The sequence below is a fragment of the Gymnoscopelus microlampas genome, assembly GCF_963454915.1.
Source record: "Gymnoscopelus microlampas genome assembly, chromosome: 19".
Lineage (NCBI taxonomy): Eukaryota > Metazoa > Chordata > Actinopteri > Myctophiformes > Myctophidae > Gymnoscopelus > Gymnoscopelus microlampas.
In genome coordinates this window covers 31,939,908-31,961,121 of record NC_139956.1, presented here as the reverse complement: position 1 = coordinate 31,961,121, position 21,214 = coordinate 31,939,908, and the positions used below count along the sequence as shown (strand labels likewise).

At 42.3% G+C, this 21,214-nt stretch overlaps 2 protein-coding genes across 2 annotated transcripts in view; one reads left to right on the top strand and one right to left on the bottom strand.

Annotated features, from left to right (window-relative positions):
- Nucleotides 1-262: 262 nt before the first annotated feature.
- Nucleotides 263-15,226, bottom strand: alpk1 (alpha-kinase 1). Its single transcript, XM_084042741.1, has 15 exons — nt 15,167-15,226; nt 13,196-13,353; nt 11,163-11,317; nt 9,929-10,127; nt 9,160-9,219; nt 8,975-9,061; nt 8,759-8,835; nt 8,248-8,343; nt 7,972-8,076; nt 6,249-7,673; nt 5,378-5,705; nt 4,704-4,851; nt 3,844-4,006; nt 2,380-2,566; nt 263-1,395 (listed from the first exon to the last, which is right to left on the bottom strand). The coding sequence occupies exons 2-15, from the start codon at nt 13,305-13,307 to the stop codon at nt 1,202-1,204; spliced, it is 3,336 nt and encodes a 1,111-aa protein (XP_083898867.1). The 5' UTR covers nt 13,308-13,353; nt 15,167-15,226; the 3' UTR covers nt 263-1,201.
- A 1,559-nt stretch (nt 15,227-16,785) lies between these two features.
- Nucleotides 16,786-21,214, top strand: part of LOC311035286 (RAS guanyl-releasing protein 2-like) — a 75,420-nt gene continuing 70,991 nt past the window's right edge. Inside the window, exon 1 of the mRNA XM_084043392.1 lies at nt 16,786-17,065. The gene's annotated coding sequence lies outside the window, so the exon portion shown is untranslated. The remainder of the gene's footprint in view (nt 17,066-21,214) is intronic.

The window sequence follows — 21,214 nt, the reverse complement described above, 5'->3', positions numbered from 1 at the left end:
TAATTGGTTCAATCATTTTTTAATCAACACACAGACGTAAAGGGTGTTCAATGGCCCTGATTTATGGAAAAAAATGCAAAAGCGGAAAAATGGAGTTAGCTGGTTCCTGCCGGACAGCAGCGTTATGTTCTTTGTTTGATATGACTGAAAGACAGTCTAGATAGAAGAATGTCCAATATGTTCAACTCAGCTCCACCAGCTAACATGTTCACACAGCACCCTCTGGTGGGCAATAGGATGGCTTTCTGGTGACAAGTTTAGAGTAGTGGACTCAACTGTCAGTAGTGCAACATTAGTTTAGAATTTTCGTTTTATGCGTGAGTTTATGAGAAACATAAAATAATAGGTAGTTCCTTTTTTAAAGTATTATTATTATTGTCACACATACTAACAATACACAAATACAGCTGTGGCAACATTGCAGGCATTTGTGTATTCTCAACAGTGTGGACAATGAAAATGACATAAGACGATTAAAAAGTAATACATCAACAATAATTAATAATTCAAATACATTTGTGAACATATCCATATTTATGCCGTTTTCAGCACTAAACAGTATTTTTCATAACACTGAATTGTGTAGCAAACCACAAATGCCTCACTGGACAATGACATCCCAGTCATTTGGTGCAAGTTTCAAAATTGACAATGAAGTCAAATTAATCTGAAAGCAATGACAATCAAATTCTTCCATCAGACGTATACGTATAGGCACTGTTTCATACAATGTGTCTGATTGTGTTCAGTAGCCTACATGTGTTTCCATCAATATTGGAGAACGGTTTAAGGACATGTATCTATGCATCTGCTCTCCATTGGTCTGTGTGTGTACTGTATGTATGTGTATGCATGCGTGCACACGAGTGAGTGTGTGCGTGCATGCATTACAGTATAAGTAATTTACTTTGAATAGCATATCTTTGCTAATGATATTACAATTGGAAATGATTGCATTATAGAGACAAAGGAAGCTGAGCGTAAAGAGGATGAGGGGCGTGCAACCCATGCATGTAATCGAAACGGGCAAAGATGCATCCATATGGTAAGAGCACACTACTCTAATGTGCCTTCACCACCAGCCTGCTTTAAGTTCAAGCATCATTAACCAGCCAAGTCTCACACATGCACGCACAAACACGCACACGCACGTGCACGCACGCACGCGCGTCCCCGCCACCTGCCACAGTTTTCAGAGGAGTTAAAGTAATAGTCTTGACATCGGGGGCAGTTTGAGCAGCTGACAGATCCCATTGCACTCTGGTCCATGCTGCTCCTCCAGGAAGTACCTGAGGCCCCTGTCTGCAAAGTTGGAGGGCCCTCTGGGGGTCTTGTTGGAGTGGATCTGGGGGTCTGTCAAATAGGTCAACCCTTTACCGTTGGCGGTCACCCAACCTGTGGAAAGACAATAACAACAATATCAACAAAACAAGATGAAGCTTTCAGAGTTAGACACACTCTTGATCAACAAACTCATTATTAAGGAAGGTACATAATTATTTACAGCAGTCATTTTAAGGATATTTTGAACAAGAGCCAATAGCTGCACTGGTCAGGGCTCACACTGCTGAAATGCAGTTTAACACCCCTCAGCAACATCATAGCTCCCAAGTACCCGCGTAGGGGTTGGGACGAATGTGACAAAAGTGAATTTCCTTTCATTACATTCTTATTTGCACATCATCACAAGTGATGAACATATTCAGCATGACAGCAGGAAATGTCGCTATTATTCAACAAAAGCATTTCCATCACGGTTCATAAAATGAATCTCTATCCAGAAAATGTAATCAAAGCCATGATTAAAATGACATTGAAATGTGGTGTTTAGCCTAGAAAGTCAATCTTACAATTTACATGGACATTTTGGAAGTTTCACAGACCATAACAGGAACCAAGATATCCTTTGACAATGGGGTCTAGTTAAAATGGCCTATTGACCTAATGGCCTATTTCTTGACAAAAATGTAAGCGGATACTGTTTTTGCTGAATTGTATAGGTGAAATAGATTGTTGTTTCCAGACAAGCCGTAACATGTAACACTAGGAGTTAAAAAGCCATATGCAAGGGCTCTGCTGCCCCTGGCGTCTACTGTATCCTTCACATCACTTCACAATACTTTGCGACATTAATGTCACTCAAACCCCCAAAGGAGAGTGATGATAAAGTGGCAACCACTGTCAAATCTGTGGATTATCAATGAAATATGTTGCAGAACTCTACCACACAGTAAATACTTAGACCTCCAAATCAGAATTCTTTCAATGAGCAAGCACCTACTCACGCACGAATGCACACACACACGCGCACGCACGCACACGCACGCACGCACGCACGCACGCACGCACGCACACACACACGCACACACACACACACACCTTGCAGGTCCACGACAACCTCTTGGCGGTTTGAGAACTGGTAGGTGAAATGTCCGAAGGCGATGCCATACTCTGTGGCCTGAAACCTCTTGTCCTTCTTCACCGTGTTGTTGGTGAGTTTGACAAAGTCACCCAGCATGTAAGGTTCCACTGTAATGCATCCCACAATCTCCTCTCCATCCAGCACCTATTCATCCACAAGAATAAACACAAAAGACGTGGGTGAGTGTTTGAGAATCATTTTTGCCTGGCTCTGTATGAAAATCCATTAAGAATAATAAAAATCATGGTTATGTGAAGGTGTAATGAATACAAAAACGATGTTCACTTGGTTGAGGTGCTGGGTTGGAAAGTATTATGAAGAAAAAGAATGATGTAATTTAATGACAACCTTTCGAGCCAAGGCTCTTCATCGGGTCAAAACTATTTTTCTTCAAAGTGTAATGAATGACATGTCCTCACTAATACTCAATATAATATGGCACCACTTCCGTCTACTCACTCTGTGTCTCAGACTCACGTTCCCCACCAGCGCCATCTGATGTATTATTACTAGAATGAGCATTAGTGAGGGCCATTGAAAATGGGTGAAGTGGTCCCTTAACTCTTAACTTAACTTTTCAACAAATGTATATAACCAGCAGGTTTCTTTACAACAGCTATGTTTCTTTTGTTTTGTTAATTTGGTATGGGGTTGATTTTACTGATATGTTTTGTCGGTTTTCTGCAGAATTCAAGCTCCTTTGGTAAATCTGACCTTCATTGCCAGGAAGGCAGCCAGGAGGCCATTATTCTTGCAGTGATGGCATCATTCTGCTATCTTACATTTATCTCTGAACCTTTCAGCCCAGCTCATGTCCTAAAGCCATGTGTGTTGGTTTGTATGTCCAGCTCTGCAGGAGGATGCATTGATGGTGAGCTTTTATTCCATGTCCAGTGCCTGTTAACACTGTTATTATAGTCTTTGGGAAAGGCACTAACTCTATTCTTCATGTAGCTCTACAGGCAACCTTGTGCTCTGGCCTCCACAGAGACATACAGTATGTATACTGGGTGCTGCTAATCTAAAGTAGTCGTGGCAGATACACATTCATATTGGGGAAACTTTTAGACACTGGCCTGTGTCTACAATGGTTTCCCTGAGCTGAATGAACGGAACTCTTTTAGGACCCGCCTCATGAGTGGCAACCACATTGAGCATTTTGTTCCGCGGTGGAAGAAGTACTCACCTTTTCTACTTGAGTAAAAGCATCAATACCACCATTTAGAAATACTCTGTTACAAGTAAAAGTCCGGTATTCAAAATGTACTTGAGTAAAAGTACAAAAGTATTGGCATCAAAATATACTTAGAATGTCAAGTACTCATTATGCAGAATGTCCCATTTTACAAGTTTCCAAAGGTATGAAATCCTTTGAAAATAGACGATCTAAGTAAGTAAGTTCAGTCTTGATTTGCTCTCACCAGCAGAACCACAGAGGGAATGAAGAAGATCTGAGCGGTGGCCTCCTTGTCGTAGAGGCTCTTGTTGAACTCGGTGACATAGTACTGGGCCGTCATCTGTCTCTCCACGTCGTTCAGGTGGAACTGAATCCCCTTGGGCCTCAAGTAGTCTTTCCCCACATAACTTGATGAGGACACAACAACACAGAATAATATGTAATGTGATGATGTGTAATCGATGACATGCAGACATGCAGTATGTTGAGCCTGCAACTACAAAACATAATATAAGTACATTCTAATCAAGAAGTGGTTCTATGTGGAGTTATCTGATCACAGATAAAACAAATATATTTAAAGTATATCTATTTCTTCTTTTAACCCATGCATTAAAACCGGGAAAGCATCTGTTTCATTTTAGATTTTTGCTAAAAAGCATAATTTTATACTTTCAAAAATATTTTTGAAAAATCATGAACATTTCTGCAAATCTTTGAGTATATATATATACATACTGCTCAAAGAAATGTAGGGAACACTTTGATCCCTACTATTGACTTTGAGTTTTCATGAACTGTGTACATACTGCTAACAAAAACTGCTCAAAAGAATTAAGGGATCAAAGTTTTAAAGCGAAATTTCGAACACAATTCTTTGCTTCTGATGGCCCTGGAACAAAATATTTTGAGATGGGTGTCGGCGGCCAAATACATATAATTCTGGGGGTCTTTGAGATGAAAGAAATTGAGCACCACTGATATTGCAACATACGTTTTTTTCAGAAAACTCTTAGTATTTTTAGAAGACATATTGTAGAATCAGCCTCAGGTCTCAATGGGTTAGTACACTGTACTGTATGTTGAGCTGTAGATGCCTATTACCTGCTTAACCTTTCCTCCTGGTGCAGAAACTGTACCCACAACGTTGTCCTCTGCTTGCCCTCCATGCCCATCAGCTCTCCAATGTACGCGCATGTCTCTCTGGCTGTCCACAGCCCCGTGGCCCTAGAGAATTTCAGATGAAGGGCACCTGTGGAAGACATACCGCAGTGATGCAATGAATCAGTTTCAACATAAGAAATGGGATGAATGAATGGCGTGGTGCACAGAGGCTACTGACACTCACAGAGAAGAATTGCAGGTTTCAGAGGAGAGTTTTAATCACTTTGAACCTGGCATCCACATTTTGGGTATAGGTGAATGTTTAGAAAAAAGTGGTGAGATGCATTGTGAGCTTGTACATAGGCTATTTTTTTGCTATTTTTGAAACAGGGCATAAGTGGTTATGTGGTAAAGCTGTTAAGTAAAACATATTTGTGGTATAGGAGTTGCAAGAAAAAGCAGCATGCAAAAAAATGTTTGCTCCTCATGCAAATTGTGTTCATTTCCTGTGTGGTCTGATGTTTTCCTGTCTGTTTCACAACTGTATTTTTGTGCTAATAGCATGGTCTGTGAGAAAATTCAGCCATATTGAACTGAAAAAACAAACAAACAAAACAAAACCCCGATCTTCTTTTAGATACAACCCTAGAAACAACAATCCATTAAGAACTTACTGTAGGCAGTTCTGTAGGTTTTGAGCTTGAATTGGGTCTCATCACTCTGTAGCCTCTTCAGCAGACAGTCGTGGCAAACCCCGGCCAGGAGGGCACGGCGATCCTGCTCCGTCAACACGTACCGTCGCTCGAGGTCGACGCTACCCACAAAGCTCTGCTGCAGACAGCTGTAGCACGAAGGGTTCTTTCCATGAGGGGGATTGTTGAGCGTCTCTGCCGAGCTGGGCTTCGTCCCCGTCTCGCTCGCCTCCAGCATCTCAAACGAGCTCTCTGTTGACGTTTCAGTCGAGGCACACCGGCCGATCCCGACGGACCGCCTCAGACTCGGCTGTGGGGTTGTATGCAGTAGTACTCAGATATATTACTTAAGTCATAAAGTAGCAATACCACAATGTAGAAATACTCTGTTACACGTAAAAGGCCTGTGTTCAAAAATGTTACTTGAGTAAAACACAAAAGTATTGGCATCAAAATATACTTAAAGTACCAAAAGTAAAAGTACTAAAATGTTTGAAAATAGCCGATCTACAAGCCCACAGCGCGTAGCGATGCGACGCGTTGTGAGCTTGTAGATCGGCTATTTTCAAACATTTTGTTAGCTTGTAGATCGGCTACTTTCAAATAGCCTATGTATAAAATAGGGCTAAAGTGGTTAATGTATGTTTTATGATATAATAATTTATCCCTGCAAAGTAACTAGTAGTAGTAAGTTTTCAAATAATTGTAGTGGAGTAAAAGTACAATATTTGCCTCTGAGACGCAGTGGAGTAGAAGTAAAAGTATTGAAAATTGGAATTACTCCAGTAAAGTAAAAATACCAAAACAATGTACTTAAGTACAGTACTTGAGTAAATGTACTTAGTTACTTTACACCATTGGTTGTATGAGGGTCCTTAGCGTCAGGCTCATGGCCAGGAGGTAAGCCTCCAGATTCGGGGCCTGTGTGATGATTAGCTGGATCACTGGTTTCATAATCCAACGTCTCCATCACAGCCTGATTGGCTCTTTGTGGGTTGTTGCAGTGGCCCGTGCCTGGTTTGGACCAGCCAGTTGGATGAAGAATGCCGCTCGTGGGAGAGTGCGTGTTGAGGGAGAGTTTCTCCCACGAAGAATGGGAGCCGAGGCTGTCACTGAGAGAGCTGCCGGTTCTGACATTCCTTTGGGATGTGGACCGCATCGATCCACTGCTTCCCGATCCTGCGGCAACATCGGCGATCCGACTTTCGTCGGTTTCCACTGTCTCTATCGCAGCCTGTAGAAATTCAAACCGATCCGAGTCGCTTGCCGGACTGGAGGTGGATGTCGCGTGCTGCACAGAGGACGCTGGGCCCGGCTGAAAACGGACGTCAGCTTTGGAGCCGTCTATGTCTCGCCTCCTGTTCTCGTCGATAGAGTCTTCCATGCCGGCAGACCCATCCTCGCTGACCTCTGTGGTCAGACAGCTCTGATCGGAGACATTAGCTTTACTTTCCCTGGCAGAAACACAGCTCCCTGTATAGCCGCTGCTGCTGTTAGGACGAGGAGACCCTGAGCTACTCAACGAAAACTTCTGCCACGAAGAGCTGAGCTCATCGGTGCTCCCTAAAGTGGTGCCGACCTCGTCTTCTTGAGGCGGACGCAGCATGGATGAAGGTGCCGGTTGGAGGTCTCCCTCCAGAGTGTCTTTTGCAGCTCTGTGGCTTTCAGTAGTGCACTCTGCGTTCAGCGTACTGACGGTCGTCCCCAGCGCAGTTATACATACACCGTCTCCATCTCTTCTCTCGCTGGTCCTCCTACAGTCCGAGTGACCGGCTTCACACAGTGACGCGTGATACTTCTGGAACCTCGCCATCACCCGGGAGAAACCCTCCAGAGTGAAATGAACCGGCCTTTCTTGAATGTTTCTGTAGCTATCGGGGATGAAAGAGCCCTTGTCGGAATTGGGGAACGGTTCAACCCGTAGCAGGAGTTTGACTTGGGATATAAGGCGCATGATCTCAGCACAGAGGCTGTCTCTCTCCTGGTTATCCGCACGGCAGTAGTCGTAGAAACAGCCCAGCGCCTTCTGACAGGCGAGCGTGGCCAGTGCCAGCACGTCCGGAGCCGCGCCGCCCAGCCACCTGTTGGCGACGGTCAGTGAGTAGGCAGCCTTGATGAAGGTGTGAAGCTCCTGTTGGCTGGTGACCAGCTCGCTCTCTGCCTTGGTGAGCAGGCCGATCTCAAAGGCCTCTCGCGCACGCAGTAGGAAGGAGCGCCTCTCGGAGACGGGGCACTCCGTTGAGAAACTGTAGGATAGCAAGCAGGTCCCCTGAGCTGCCTGGAGAAAGACAGATAAGAGGCATGCGGATAGGTAGGAGTGAGAGGTTGACCAGGAGAGACAGACAGGACAAGGAGAGTGATAGAATGAAAGACAGAGAGAGTATAATGAATGTTTCATATTGACTTTCCCCTGATACAAAGCAGCATGGGGGAAACTTATGGAGCACACTTGTCGACAAAAGATTTCTGGTAAGGGCAGGAAAAATGTGAGTGAGAAAGTGAATTATCCAGCTGCTCTGTGAGTGAACCTGCCCACTGTACCAAGCATAAATAAAGATGAATAAAAAACAACTTACCACATTGGTCAAGACGTACAGTGAGGCATATTGACTGTACACCACCGCCATTTTAGCAGCCTCGGCTGCAGAGAGTAGACGGTGATCTTGCTCCCCAAGGAGAGACTGAGAAACACACACACACACACACACACACACACACACACACACACACACACACACACACACACACACACACACACACACACACACACACACACACACGTATATGATATACAGCAAGACATTTCGTAAAATGAATAAAAACATCACAATGTAATTTCGTAGGAGGCTTACCAAATCAATGTCTGGATTAGTCTTAAACGCATTAAAGTCCTCATCATTCATAGACACCAATATATTGGCCAACACACCAAGAGATGTCCCAATTCCCTATTAAATACACAGACATACACACACACACGCACAACATACTGGTCAGTGAACTAGAACGGTTATTACAACACGTTATTATACCTCAGAAAGACATTTACTGTAGCACCCAGTAGCTCTAGAGTCCAAGTATGTATTCTTTCCTGTCTATTTGACATCATGGGACGTACAATGATGCACAAAAACAATGCATTGAGTTTTTGTAGTGAAAGGCTAATTTACAACAGGAGCCTCTTAAAAGGAAGGACATATTCTAAAGTAAAGGTTAACTAAGAAACAAAACAATCTACAAACCACAAAACATTTGAAGTGAGGGGCTACTGAGATAGCATACATTCTCAACAATAAATAAACAGTAACAATTTGTGGCCATATACTATATGTAGCCGTGGTGGTAGCAGTACAGAAAGTATACCTTTTTATCAGGTTGAGGGAGAGCGTAGTAACCAACCAGGGAAGCCCATATTAATCCTGCAGCCTCCAACCACAGGCCTGAGACAGTGTTAAGAATATAATATAATTTTTCCGCCACTATAATATAATAATTATGAACAAAATGTGACCGTGATATTTGTCAACTCAAACAGGGAAAACATTTTTCCTCGCTGTCTCCCAAAGATAACGAACGCACCTAGCTTCTGCAAGATCAGCCCACGCACTTGAATGCTGACTGCCTGCACGAGGGCCCTGTCGCTTTGAGAGTGGTACACCCAACAACCTAGCATGTGGGGGAAGAAAATTAACATAAAAATGTTCTGACGATACATAATACTGTATAGCACCGATCAATTAAGACGGCGGTCGTAGGTAGCCTACCTGTGGCACCACTGTTGTTGATCAGTCTGCTCAGTATGTACTCTGCCTTCTGCAGTTTGCCTGTGGGCGTGACGGCGATTATCGTTCATTAAATTAATTTTATAGTAGCACCCTAATCAAACAAACAAAGCGCTAGGCATATAACAATTAGGGTGACAGCATAATAATAGAGTACGGTTGTTCATAATATAGTAAGGAACCGTCGTGAGTGATTCTACAGAGAAGTAGAAACCACACAACTCCCTCCTGAAATGGAAGGCTTATGGCCCTGTAAAGCACCATCAGTGATGGAAGAAGTACTCCATTTTTTACTTAAAGGTAGGTTAAGTCATTTTTTTCAAATTGCCAATGTAAATAGGCTACTGTATACAGTATATAGGTCTGAAGTGGTTTTGTAATAATAATCAAAATCTACAAAGTAACTAGTAACTAAAGTTTTCTAATAATTGTAGTGGAGTAAAAAGTGCAATATTTGAATGTAGTGGAGTAGTAAAAGTAAAAGTATTGCAAATTGGAAATACTCCAGTAAAGTAAAAAAAAAAAACTCCAAATTGTACTTAAGTACAGTACTTGAGTAAATGTACTTAGTTACTATCCACCACTGTGTACCAAGAGGTGCGTTGGATAAAAGCATCCACCAAAACACACAAGTTATGCTACCCAAAGTGCACCCATTTGACCCCACAGGAGCACAACAGATCACTCTCTCTGTGCTATAGGCTACAGTAGTTCTGGGATCAATCCAAAGTATTCAGCCCTGTTGCCTTACCAGAATTAAGGTAGACCCTGGCCTGTCGTATAACAAGCTGCGGAGCAACAGGGGCGTCGGGGTGGCGTCTGTGGAGACACTTGGTGATTCTCAGCAGCCGGCTGGATTCGTCCGTCCAGTACAGGAAACGGTCCACCAGGAAGATCACTGCCAACGCACACCGCGCCTCCCGAGCCAAGATGGCCGCCTTCAGCAGAGCCTGTCAGCACAGGCAACAGAACCCTAATTTTGAGTTTCTACTCAGCAGTGTTGATTTTGACAACACATTTTGATTTAGTTTTAGTCAAAGTCTTTTGAATAACATTCCGTTTAGTTTTAGTCATATTTTAGTCATCTGAAATGTTTTAGTTTTTGTCTAGTTTTAGTCGACTAAATATCATAAGATTATCTGCAGTTGATTTAGTCGACTAAAATGTATTTTGGCGGGCCATGATGGTGTCGTAATGGCTGATTTTACACTTGGTTGCATGCTGAAAATACCTAAACTGCCCACAAAAAGTTTGGAAACTTAACTTTGGTCAATTATTTCTCCCCTTCAATAAAAACAATTGGTATTGTGTTTTATGTCATTTTTATCGTCGACTAGTCACCTTTGCAATGAGGTACTGCTTGTAAAGATCGGGCATTCGTGAAATGAGCTATACAGCTAAACGTATGGGTAGCGCCCCAAAGAGCGATTACCAACAGAAGCATATTGGGGGATTTTTTGCCAATTTTTTGGCGGGTGCTCCTAGTTTTTATTTTTTTTACTGTCAATATATTGTCAATATATTTAGTCTTAGTTTTAGTCATCGCAGCTTAGTTTTTATTTAGTTTTCGTCAGTGAAAAAAGGTTGTCGAAGAACATTTTTCGTCATAGTTTTAGTCGACGAAATCAACAGTGCTACTCAGCGAGAGAAAAAAAGCATCTTTCACAACTGAAAAGATAAGAAACTTCACTATCAAGTTCACTGTCGCCCCATTAGGCAATCCAAGCTAGGATGAATGCCTTCAAGAATAGCAGGTAATTGTCTGTAAGATAAAAGTGTGTTTTCTTTTAATGACTGAAGCTGTCAAGAAATTGATTTATTTTTTCCCCAATTAAACCCACAAAAAGCCAATCTACCTCTACGGGGACCTAAAATAAAAGAGGCTTGTCACCGTGCAGATCCAAAAGAATCCTTAATGTGATTCTACGACACTACCAGGGCCACCGGGGACCTATAAAAGTACTTTGACGAGTAGCTCATTATACCAGCAGTGGAGGCAGGTGCTGGCTAATGAGGTCAGTGAGGTTGGTCTTATCGGCGGCGCCGACTGACTGCTTGTACTGCCACTTCTCTGGAACAAAGGGCCAGCTCATCCGCTCGGCCTCCCGGAGCAGAGAGAGGAGCTCCGCACACAGGGACTCTGCCAGGAAGACGTGTCAGACACACAGAGGAGATAGTAGAACATTTTGAATTAAGGCTGATGGTGAAAACGTTATCGCACGTAACTTTGTGTTAATACATTCAGCAGCATCCATGTAATAGGGTGTAATGAGTTTAAAAGAGTAGTTCACCCAAAAAAATATAAAAATTGATGACCGGCGGTCTCTCCGGTAGGAGACTCAAATAGTCTCCTTTGAGTCTCCTACCGGATACATTAGCATCTTTCCGCCGGTAATCAAATTATTGACTTAGGAATGCGACAAAAACAAAAAAAGGAATTCAATGCTTCATGGGGTGTGTAATTGATAGAAAATAAGTTTTTTTTAACTACTTCTCTAAAGAGATAAGGCTACATTGGATATGTATGGAAGATACAGTATTGGTCATTGCCACCGGACCTGACACTGAAGAGTAGTAAACACAAACGGAATCCATTGCATGCCTAAAGGAGATATATTGTGATATATATATGTGTGTGTGCGTGTGTGTGTGTGTGTGTGTGTGTGTGTGTGTGTGTGTGTGTGTGTGTGTGTGTGTGTGTGTGTGTGTGTGTGTGAGAAAGATGCAATCCTTCTTCCAACTGGCAATGCAGTCTGTGTGAGAGAGCATGTATAAACAACAATGAGTGGAGGGTATACAAATAAAGGTATATACTGTACCCACTTATTTTTCAGCGGGGCAATGCATATACTGCAGGCCCCACACTACTCACTGTAGTACTGTGTGCGCACGCAGCCATCGGTTTTAGTGTTGTCACAAATAGAACATTTTCAATACATATTGATCCAGGATATTTTTAAACTACTGCACATCAATACTCATTTGCCACAATGACCTTTGTGCATTGACCACACCAACGTATTTCCTGTTTGGAGATATGTTGCATTTGAGGTGAATTAATAAGCAAATACAAAGGTTTCCAACAAGCCCATAGTATGTATGTACAGAGCAGCTACACGACTTTGAACCAGGAGTACTTTTCTTTTTAGACACAGGACAGTCTGTCTGGTAATATCTCTATTTGGATGTTTCTGTGCTGGCTGTGAATTCCCCCTTTGGGAATTAATAATCACACTTCAAGACAACTACACAATACTTTTTTTCAGTCATGATATTATATAGACTATATCAGACATAGGCCTACTCAGTTAACTCTTATAAAAAAGAAATAAAAAAAGAAATGTTACACCCTCAACATTTAGGGCTGTCACGATTACAAATTTAAGTTGCCGATTCATTGTCACTAAAATAATTGCGATTAATGATTTAATTGTGTGTTTGGCGTTGAACATTGGAACATGTGAATACAATAAAAAAAGTCTGTTTGCCTTTTAGGTTTCGTAATCAAAAATCACAGGGCAGATATGACAAATAATTTAAATGTACAAATGTTATTAACATATTTAATATGTATTTACATTTTATACATGTAAAAAAAAAGCTGAAATAGCTGATCTACAAGCTTACAACGCGTCACAAAGTGACGCGTTGTAAGCTTGTAGATCTGCTATTTCTGTTTTATTTGCTATTTCTGTTTTATTTATTTTTTGAAAATGTAGATGATTATGACGATTATGCAAAAATAATTGCGATTATCTCAAATAATTGCGATTAGACGATTATGTAATAATTGTGACAGGCCTATCAACATTGTGTTTTTTCCTTGTGGTTTCTGTAGATTTGTGTTTGTTTATTTTACACAGGGTGCTGTTCCATTATGGCATGGGCAACCTTTAAATAATATGGACAAAAAAATCACAATATACCCATTTCTCCAGAACATGACAACTTGCTCCCATGCAGCCTCACAGTTAACTTCCATTAGAAAATGAACACGTTGCACCATCTTGTGGCTCACCTCTGTAACTGCAGTAGAGCGGCGTTGCCTCCTCAGTGGAGAGGCTCTTATGTTGTGCAGATGCAGCCTGGAGGCATTCCTCAAGCCAGACCCCAACATCCCTGCTGTCCATGATGCATGCGGGTTAATGTTCGCTCTGCGTTTCAGTCAGCGGGAATCTGCGGGAAATCAGCGGGAAAATGGATGTAGGATGCTATTATGAGACGATTGTTAAGAGCCTAAACTGAGTTATTTGAGTGTATCTAATGTCTATATACTATAGGCCAACTCAGACACAGATACAGATACAGGCCTATGACTCAGTCTCAATAAGGCACAAATCAGGTTGTCTATAGGTTGAGAAGCTCCTATAAGAAGAAACAAAATGCCATAAATTATATTAAAGGGGCCACTTCAGCCATTTCAACCTATTTTCATATAATTGGTGCTCACTCATACGTTGTCTACTCGGTCTGTGTCTCAGAGGAGGGCTGTGGACAGTTCAGAAACCTGCCTACCAGTGATATCATCGATTGGAAATCAAAGGTAATGGAAACTGCAGGCTTTCTCTTCCTGGAGAGTTAACATGTGTAGTGATTTAAACCCGAGCTGGGATCGAACCCCAGTCTCCCCCTCAGCAAACTGACGCACAACTTACAATGCCAATAGAGCTAAGCATAGTTGTTGTGGCTGGGTCTTGTCTGGGGCACTAAATCTACCGCCTCAGATTTTGGGACCGGAATATTTTTTTTGGGAGCGGAATAGCGTGAAGCGCGTCCTCGCGTTTCACGCTATTCCGCTCACGATACGCTCCCTCATGCGAGAACCTCCTCCATGTCCTGCCGACTACGCCAGATGTAGTGATTTAGACCCAAGCTGGGATCGAACCCCAGTCTCCCACTCGGCAAAACGACTGAGTTGTTGTGGCCGGGTCTTGTCTGGGGCACTACACATGCTATTATAGAAGCCATTGTTCTCACATTAATAAAAAGATAAAATAATAAAGACGTTTGTTTGAAATGACCAAGCCTGCCCACCGATGATGTCACTGGTAGGCGGGTTTCTGAACTGTCCACAGCCCTCCTCTGAGACACAGAGTGAGTAGACAGAAATGGTACCATATTATCATGAGCATTAGTGAGGACCAAGTCAACTACAGTATATGAAGGTGGGTTGAAAATGAAAATGGGTGAAGTCGTCCTTTTAGCATTTGGTATCCTCAATCATGGATTTTATGGATAATTTCCCTTAACGTTGTTGGCAAAAAACAGAAAGAAAGAAAAAAAAAAGATTGCGAGTGTGTCCTAAATACTCCAGAGATCACCTGTTATATTGTTCTAACTACTAGAGATCACCTGTTATATTGTTCTAACGGGACCAAGCGGGGAACATAGGATCTAACCTAAACCTAACCCTAACCCTAACCTTAGTGGGGGAACATAGAACCCGGGGAACATAGGGATGATCCCGTTCTAACTACTAGAGATCACTGTTATATTGTTATATCTACTAGAGATCACCTGTTATATTGTTCTAACTACTATAGATCACCTGTTATATTGTTCTAACTACTAGAGATCACCTGTTATACTGTTATATAACTACTAGAGATCACCTGTTATATTGTTCTAACTACTAGACCATGTTTGATCATATTGTTACCATGATCATGTCCTAACTAGGCCAGAGATGACATGTTGTTATCATGTCCTACCAGAGATGATAATGTTATATGTTTTGTACTGTACTTATAGCCTTGGATCAAGACAGTCATCGGTCATAGTCTTGTATCAAGGCTAGTACTGTTCTGTACTGTTCAGTTTCACTTTCCTATTCAAATACGTCAGCAGCCACTGGCCAGCATGGAAATTATTGCAGCAGAACGTGTAGCAATCAGTTTTCAAGGCAATCAATAAGTTAGCCAAGTAGTTGTGTTGACACAACATAATATATAACTAAATAATTTTCATATACCAACTAACACACACGTACCACGAGTCACGACACACGCTCCTGTTCCTTCCTGGTTTAAGAGCAGTAGACAGACCGAGGAACGAGGAGGAGTCTCTCTCTCTCTCTCTCTCTCTCTCTCTCTCTCTGTGTGTGTGTGTGTGTGTGTGTGTGTGTGTGTGTGTGTGTGCCTCACTCTCTCTCTCTTTGTGTCTGTATGTCTCTCTTTCTCTCCCCCCCCCTCTCTCCCCTCTCTCTCTCTCTCTCACACTCACGCACACGCACACGCACACGCACGCACACACACACACACACACACACACACACACACACACACACACACACACACACACACACACACACACTTAACGCCTCATTCACTCTCCCACCACAGAGAGAACACATGTGTGACCCAACCCACCCAGCCCAAATCAAACGGGCAAAAAATAATAAAGCAGAGCTCATATTTTTGACACGTGAAAGTCAACTTACCTATTCATTTAAAGAGTGTATGAAAGCGTGTCGTGTCGTGGTAGTAGGTACTGTATCGTTGCACAGTATGCATTCATTAGTGCCTGTTGTGGCACTGCAGCACAGCTGGTCTGGATCTGGCCATGGATCACACGACGGTCGTCTGTCACGACCGTCATGGATGAACTTCAACCTGGTGTTTGCACTTTCTCCATTTACGGCCCGTAAAACGATAAGATTTCAAATATAAAGTGCTTCCATTACGGCCACAGATGTTAAAACTATGTTCTGGCTCTCAGAAGTACCCGTATCCTCCGTATTGTTCAATAAAAAGCATTTTAACCCGATTGTTGGCCATTTTCTCGTGTCAGAAAGCACATTGCAGTACACCTCGCAACCGATAGGGTCATGTAGTTGAACGCATGTCGAAAATACAGAGATTTTTTGGCCACCAATCAGATTAAAATGCTTTTTATTGAACAATACCGAAGATACGGGTACTTCTGAGGGGCCGAACATAATTGCAACATCCGTGGCCATAGGGTAAGCACTTTATATTTGAAATCTGAACGTTTATGTAGTTGTACGGGCCGTAAATGGAGAAAGCTCAAACACATATGTTTAAGTTGATCCATGACTGAAAATATAATATTATATGACTGTCATGTATCAGGGCTAAGCTGGAACATTATGGGCTATATAGTGGCATGCGCTCCAGCAGCGATCCATCCATGAGTGCCGGTGCTGCAGCTGCGCGCGCGCGCAAACACACACACACACACACACACACACACACACACACACACACACACACACACACACACACACACACACACACACACACACACACACATACACGCACGCACGCACGCATGCACGCGCACACAAACACACACACACGCACGCACGCACGCACGCACACTGACACATCCTCAACTTGTAGTGGTGGGCTGTGCCCAGCGCCCGCATGCTTACTTACACACACACACACACACACACACACACACACACACACACACACACACACACACACACACACACACACACACACACACACACACACACACACACACACACACACACACACACACAGAGAGAGAGAGAGAGAGAGAGAGAGAGAGAGAGAGAGAGAGAGAGAGAGAGAGAGAGAGAGAGAGAGAGAGAGAGAGAGAGAGAGAGAGAGAGAGACCCTCACGCACACATACCACAAGCACCAGGAACTCCACAGTGCGTCTGTTTCTCTCTATCTTGCGACCCGCGTTTTATTTATTTGCGCGTCTTCTCAGGAACGCTCTACATTTCTCTCTCTCTCTCTCTGACAGTTTCTCTTCCAAATGGGCGTTTCGGGCTCGGTGATGTAATGCATTTGCATCTCAGAACACATTCCTAAATGATAGTGTAGTGATAGCAGCATCTGATCTGATCGCACCAGAGCAGCATGATGAGGATGGGACTCTAAAGCTGTTGAAGGTAGGGCATGCATGTTATTGTTGTTTATGTCTGTTCACCTGTCTGTTATTATTTCCTCTCTTTTGGGTTGTTTACGCGCATGCTTGATGTTTCACAACCTGTCTGCTCTCTGCCAGTGAGTTGTTTATTTCACTAAGTAATACAAGTTATCCACGGGCTCTTTAAGCAAGTTGGAATGTTTTACAATGCAAAGCCTTGGTCAAAATTCACGCATATAGCCTATAGCTATGACAGGATATTTTGTATTTATTTATTTTTGTATAGCTATGACAGGATATGATGTGCTATATATATCGCACATCCTGTCATAGCTATAAAAAATTTGAAGACATGTGTGAAGACTGCATCAGAAGCCCTACAGGCTAATATTAGAGCAGTGGTTATCAACCAGTGGTCCCCAGCTAAATGATGCAAATGGACCCTTATAGATTTCGAACTCCCGAGAGTGTAAAATGAAACCAAATGGTTTAATTTGAGCTCTCAAGAGTTACATTAGTGTTAAACATCTCCATGTTAGGCCTGCTTAATTTACAAGAAGTAACACAATTAGAGAACACAGAAGAATTGTTATTTTTGATCAACGTTTGCCTGTTATCTCTCCTATGATGATACCTACCTACATCAACACAGCATGGAATTGTAGACACGATCTTATCCAAGGACAACAATATTGTCTAAGTTTTGGGTCTGAGAGGCTAAATCTCATCAAATGGTGGTCCTGTGGCTCAAACTTTCAATGAATAATGGACCTTGATATGAAAAGGGTTGAAAACCACTGCACTAGAGAATCAAGCTGATGCTTGCTTGCACCATAAACATGGCATGACAGTATATAGGCTATATAAAGAAAACCAGGGTGTTTATTTTTTTTTCTGGAAAAGTAGCCAAGGCTATTGACTCTTCAACAGCTGTTTGTGTGGCTGTACGCGGTATGAAGTATAGTATCATGGGGGCTTTCCCTTACCTTCCCTGCCTTGCCGTCCTAGTGCTTAGAGTGCCAGCTGAAGAGCCTACTGTGGTCTATTGCCAAGAAACCATCAGTGCTTTGTTGGTCTGACAAATAAACTACCAGTCTTTCAATCAAATGCATTTCTTCACTGCCCTATACTATAATCAACCCAAATGACATGGTATGTATGTCACTCATGGATAATAGCAGGATTACATTAGCTATAACGTTCAACAATCACGTTAAATATACCCATAGGTTCTATGGTAATGAACTGTACTATGTTTGCACGATTAGGACTTAAATGATAATTTTGATATTTTCTGATGAATATTGTAATCCCGGTTAATACTCACAACTATTGATCACATGGATTTTTGGTGGAAAAATATGATTTTATAAAATTCTTAACGTCTTTGTTGCTCATTGTGCCTCTCTGACTGTACCATATCTTTGGTTAAATGGTATGCAATGTACTCTTAGATTTTATCGTGCCTCTGTGAGCCTGAAGGATGGGGAGATGGGCTGTACTATATGGTTCTGTTCTTAACCCTTCGTGTAATGGTGAGGAGAGTGGTGAGGTGCAACAATTGAACGAATTAGATCAGCGGTGTCAAACTCGCGGCCCGCGGGCGTTTTGCGGCCCACGGAAAGGTCCGTGGCGGCCCAGGAAATACTTTTAAAAATAGTAAATTGATACTACATCTAACAGACAGAGTCGCAGAGCGGCCAAGCAGCTCTCCCCCACACGCTGCTACTTGGCTGAGTACCTCTGATGGCCCTGCCATTGTCTCCCCAGCTGTGGAATGTTGTGGCTGATTGGCTCGTTAAGAGTCTATTCAACTACTAGTCGAGTAGTAATGGCTATAGGCTACTCTTTGATCCTCACACAGGAGTCAGCACAGCACGGACATGTATTCTCTCTCTCTCTCTCTCTCTCTCTCTCTCTCTCTCTCTCTCTCTCTCTCTCTCTCTCTCTCTCTCTCTCTCTCTCTCTCTCTCTCTCTCTCTCTCTCTCTCTCTCTCTCTCTCTCTCTCTCTCTCTCTCTCTCTCTCTCTCTCTCACACACACACACACACACACAAACGTAGTGCAGTGTTATGAAAACTGAGTTTGTTCAAGCAAAGAGGTGTCTGGGAGCAGAAATTTAGATGAATTTTCATGCTGGCTACACCATGTAAATTTGATATTTTTGAAAATATAATAATGGTAATAGCCTAGGTAGTTTAAATGTATCAAAGCTGCTTCTTTTATTTCTCAGGAGCTTGCCCAGTGAAATCCTCATCAGTATTAATTGAACTCAGAGCGTATTTAAATTCAATCTGGGAAAGCATCTGTGTCATTTTAAGATTTATTTGGCTATTCAAAAATAGCAGATATACAAGCTCATAGTGCGGCACTATGAGCTTGTAGATCTGCTATTTTTGTAAATGTAAATAATTAAAGTAGCTAATCTTCATAAAACATTTTTTAAAGTGATATACTGTAGATAGCAGTGACTGAGATGTAGTGGAGTAGAAAGTTCCGGAAATTGGAAATACTCTAGTAAAGTAAAACTACATCAAATCTGTACTTAGGTACAGTACTTGAGTAAATGTAATTAGTTACTTTACACTGTTCTATAAATGTAATTATTTAACCACCCACTTAGGGTATTGTTTAACTTCAAATGTAATTATTCTACTTAAAATGGTTTATAATAATTATAATAATAATAATAATAATAAGGGTAATTATTATTATTATTATTATTATTACCCTTATTATTATTATTATTGTTGTTACAAATTGCATTGTTTGTTTTCTGAGACAAGACAACAGATTGAAAAACAATGCTGTATAACTGAATGCGTGTGAGCGCGCATGTGCATCCGCAACTGGTTCCTGCCCACCTCAAGTCACCATTTGACCAATCTTGCCCGGACACCAAAATGAGTTTGACACCCCTGAATTAGATGAATTGCTAAGTTTCAAGAATCGTAGATTTGGGATCGCTTTCGATAAACGGTGCAGCCCTACCACATACCACACGGTGCTCTGAATTGGCGATGGATGGAATGTCCAGGACGCGCAGAAATGTTGGGGGTCAGGGGCTGAAGCAGAAAAAGAGGAGAGGGTGCCAGGGTGGAGTGGAAGAGAGACATCCCAGAGGGCTTTCCCCACAGTCCCCTTTGGATGAGCGCTGGAGTTTGGTGTTAGGTTTCCCACAGGGTTCGATTTTTTGGGATTTGGTTTTGATATCCCCCCCGGTCATTCATTTGTACTGCAGGTAGGGATATTTATCCCCGATTGTAGTGGGGTAAAAGTACAATATTTGCCTCTGAGATGTAGTGGAGTAGAAGTAAAAATTATTGGAAATAAAGCCAGTAAAGTACAAACACCTCAAAATTGTACTTAAGTACAGCACTTGAGTACATGTACTTTCCACCACTGGTCATGGTGCAATGATGTGTAGAGCGGAGTGTCGCCTTCTGGCTAGTGTGTGTCTCGATTTTGTGCCACATGGGTGATGAATAAAACAAAAGGGAGAGAGGTCCACATGAAAAAAAATCCTCTGGCACACTTTGTTTCCAATCAATCTGCCGCTCTGTCACCCTCATTACCTGCTGTCTGGAGAGATGTGTGCTCGGTCAGTCTGACACGCGGCTTTGAGGTGATTTTCTCCCCTCGACCACATAGTGGCGGGGATTAGGAGATGTCTTTGAGCGTTGGGGGGGGCTCTTGATTATTCGGCCTGTGTGGCGGCCCCCCTCATGCCCCCAATCATTTTATCCGCCCTGTACGAATTTTTACATGCAAGTCATGCCTGGCCGCCCTCATATGGTGGTTTCCAGTGGTGGAAAAAGCACTCAACTGTTTTACTGTGTAAAAGTATCAATTCTGCAATGTAAAAATATGCTGTAAAAGTCCGGAATTCAAAATGTGCTTGAGTAAAAGTACCAAAGTATTGGTATTAAAATGTACTTAAAGTACCAAAAGTAGAAAGTACTCATTACGCAGTATGTCCCATTTCACACGTTTTCAAAATCTGTTGAAAATAGCAGATCTACAAGCTCACAATGCGTCGCGTCGCGACGCATTGTGAGCTTGTAGATCTGCTGTTTTCAAAAGGCCGAAATCTATATAGGGCTGAAGTGGGTAATGTATGTTTTGTAACGACAATCCAAATCTACAAAGTAACTAGCAACCAAAGTTTTCA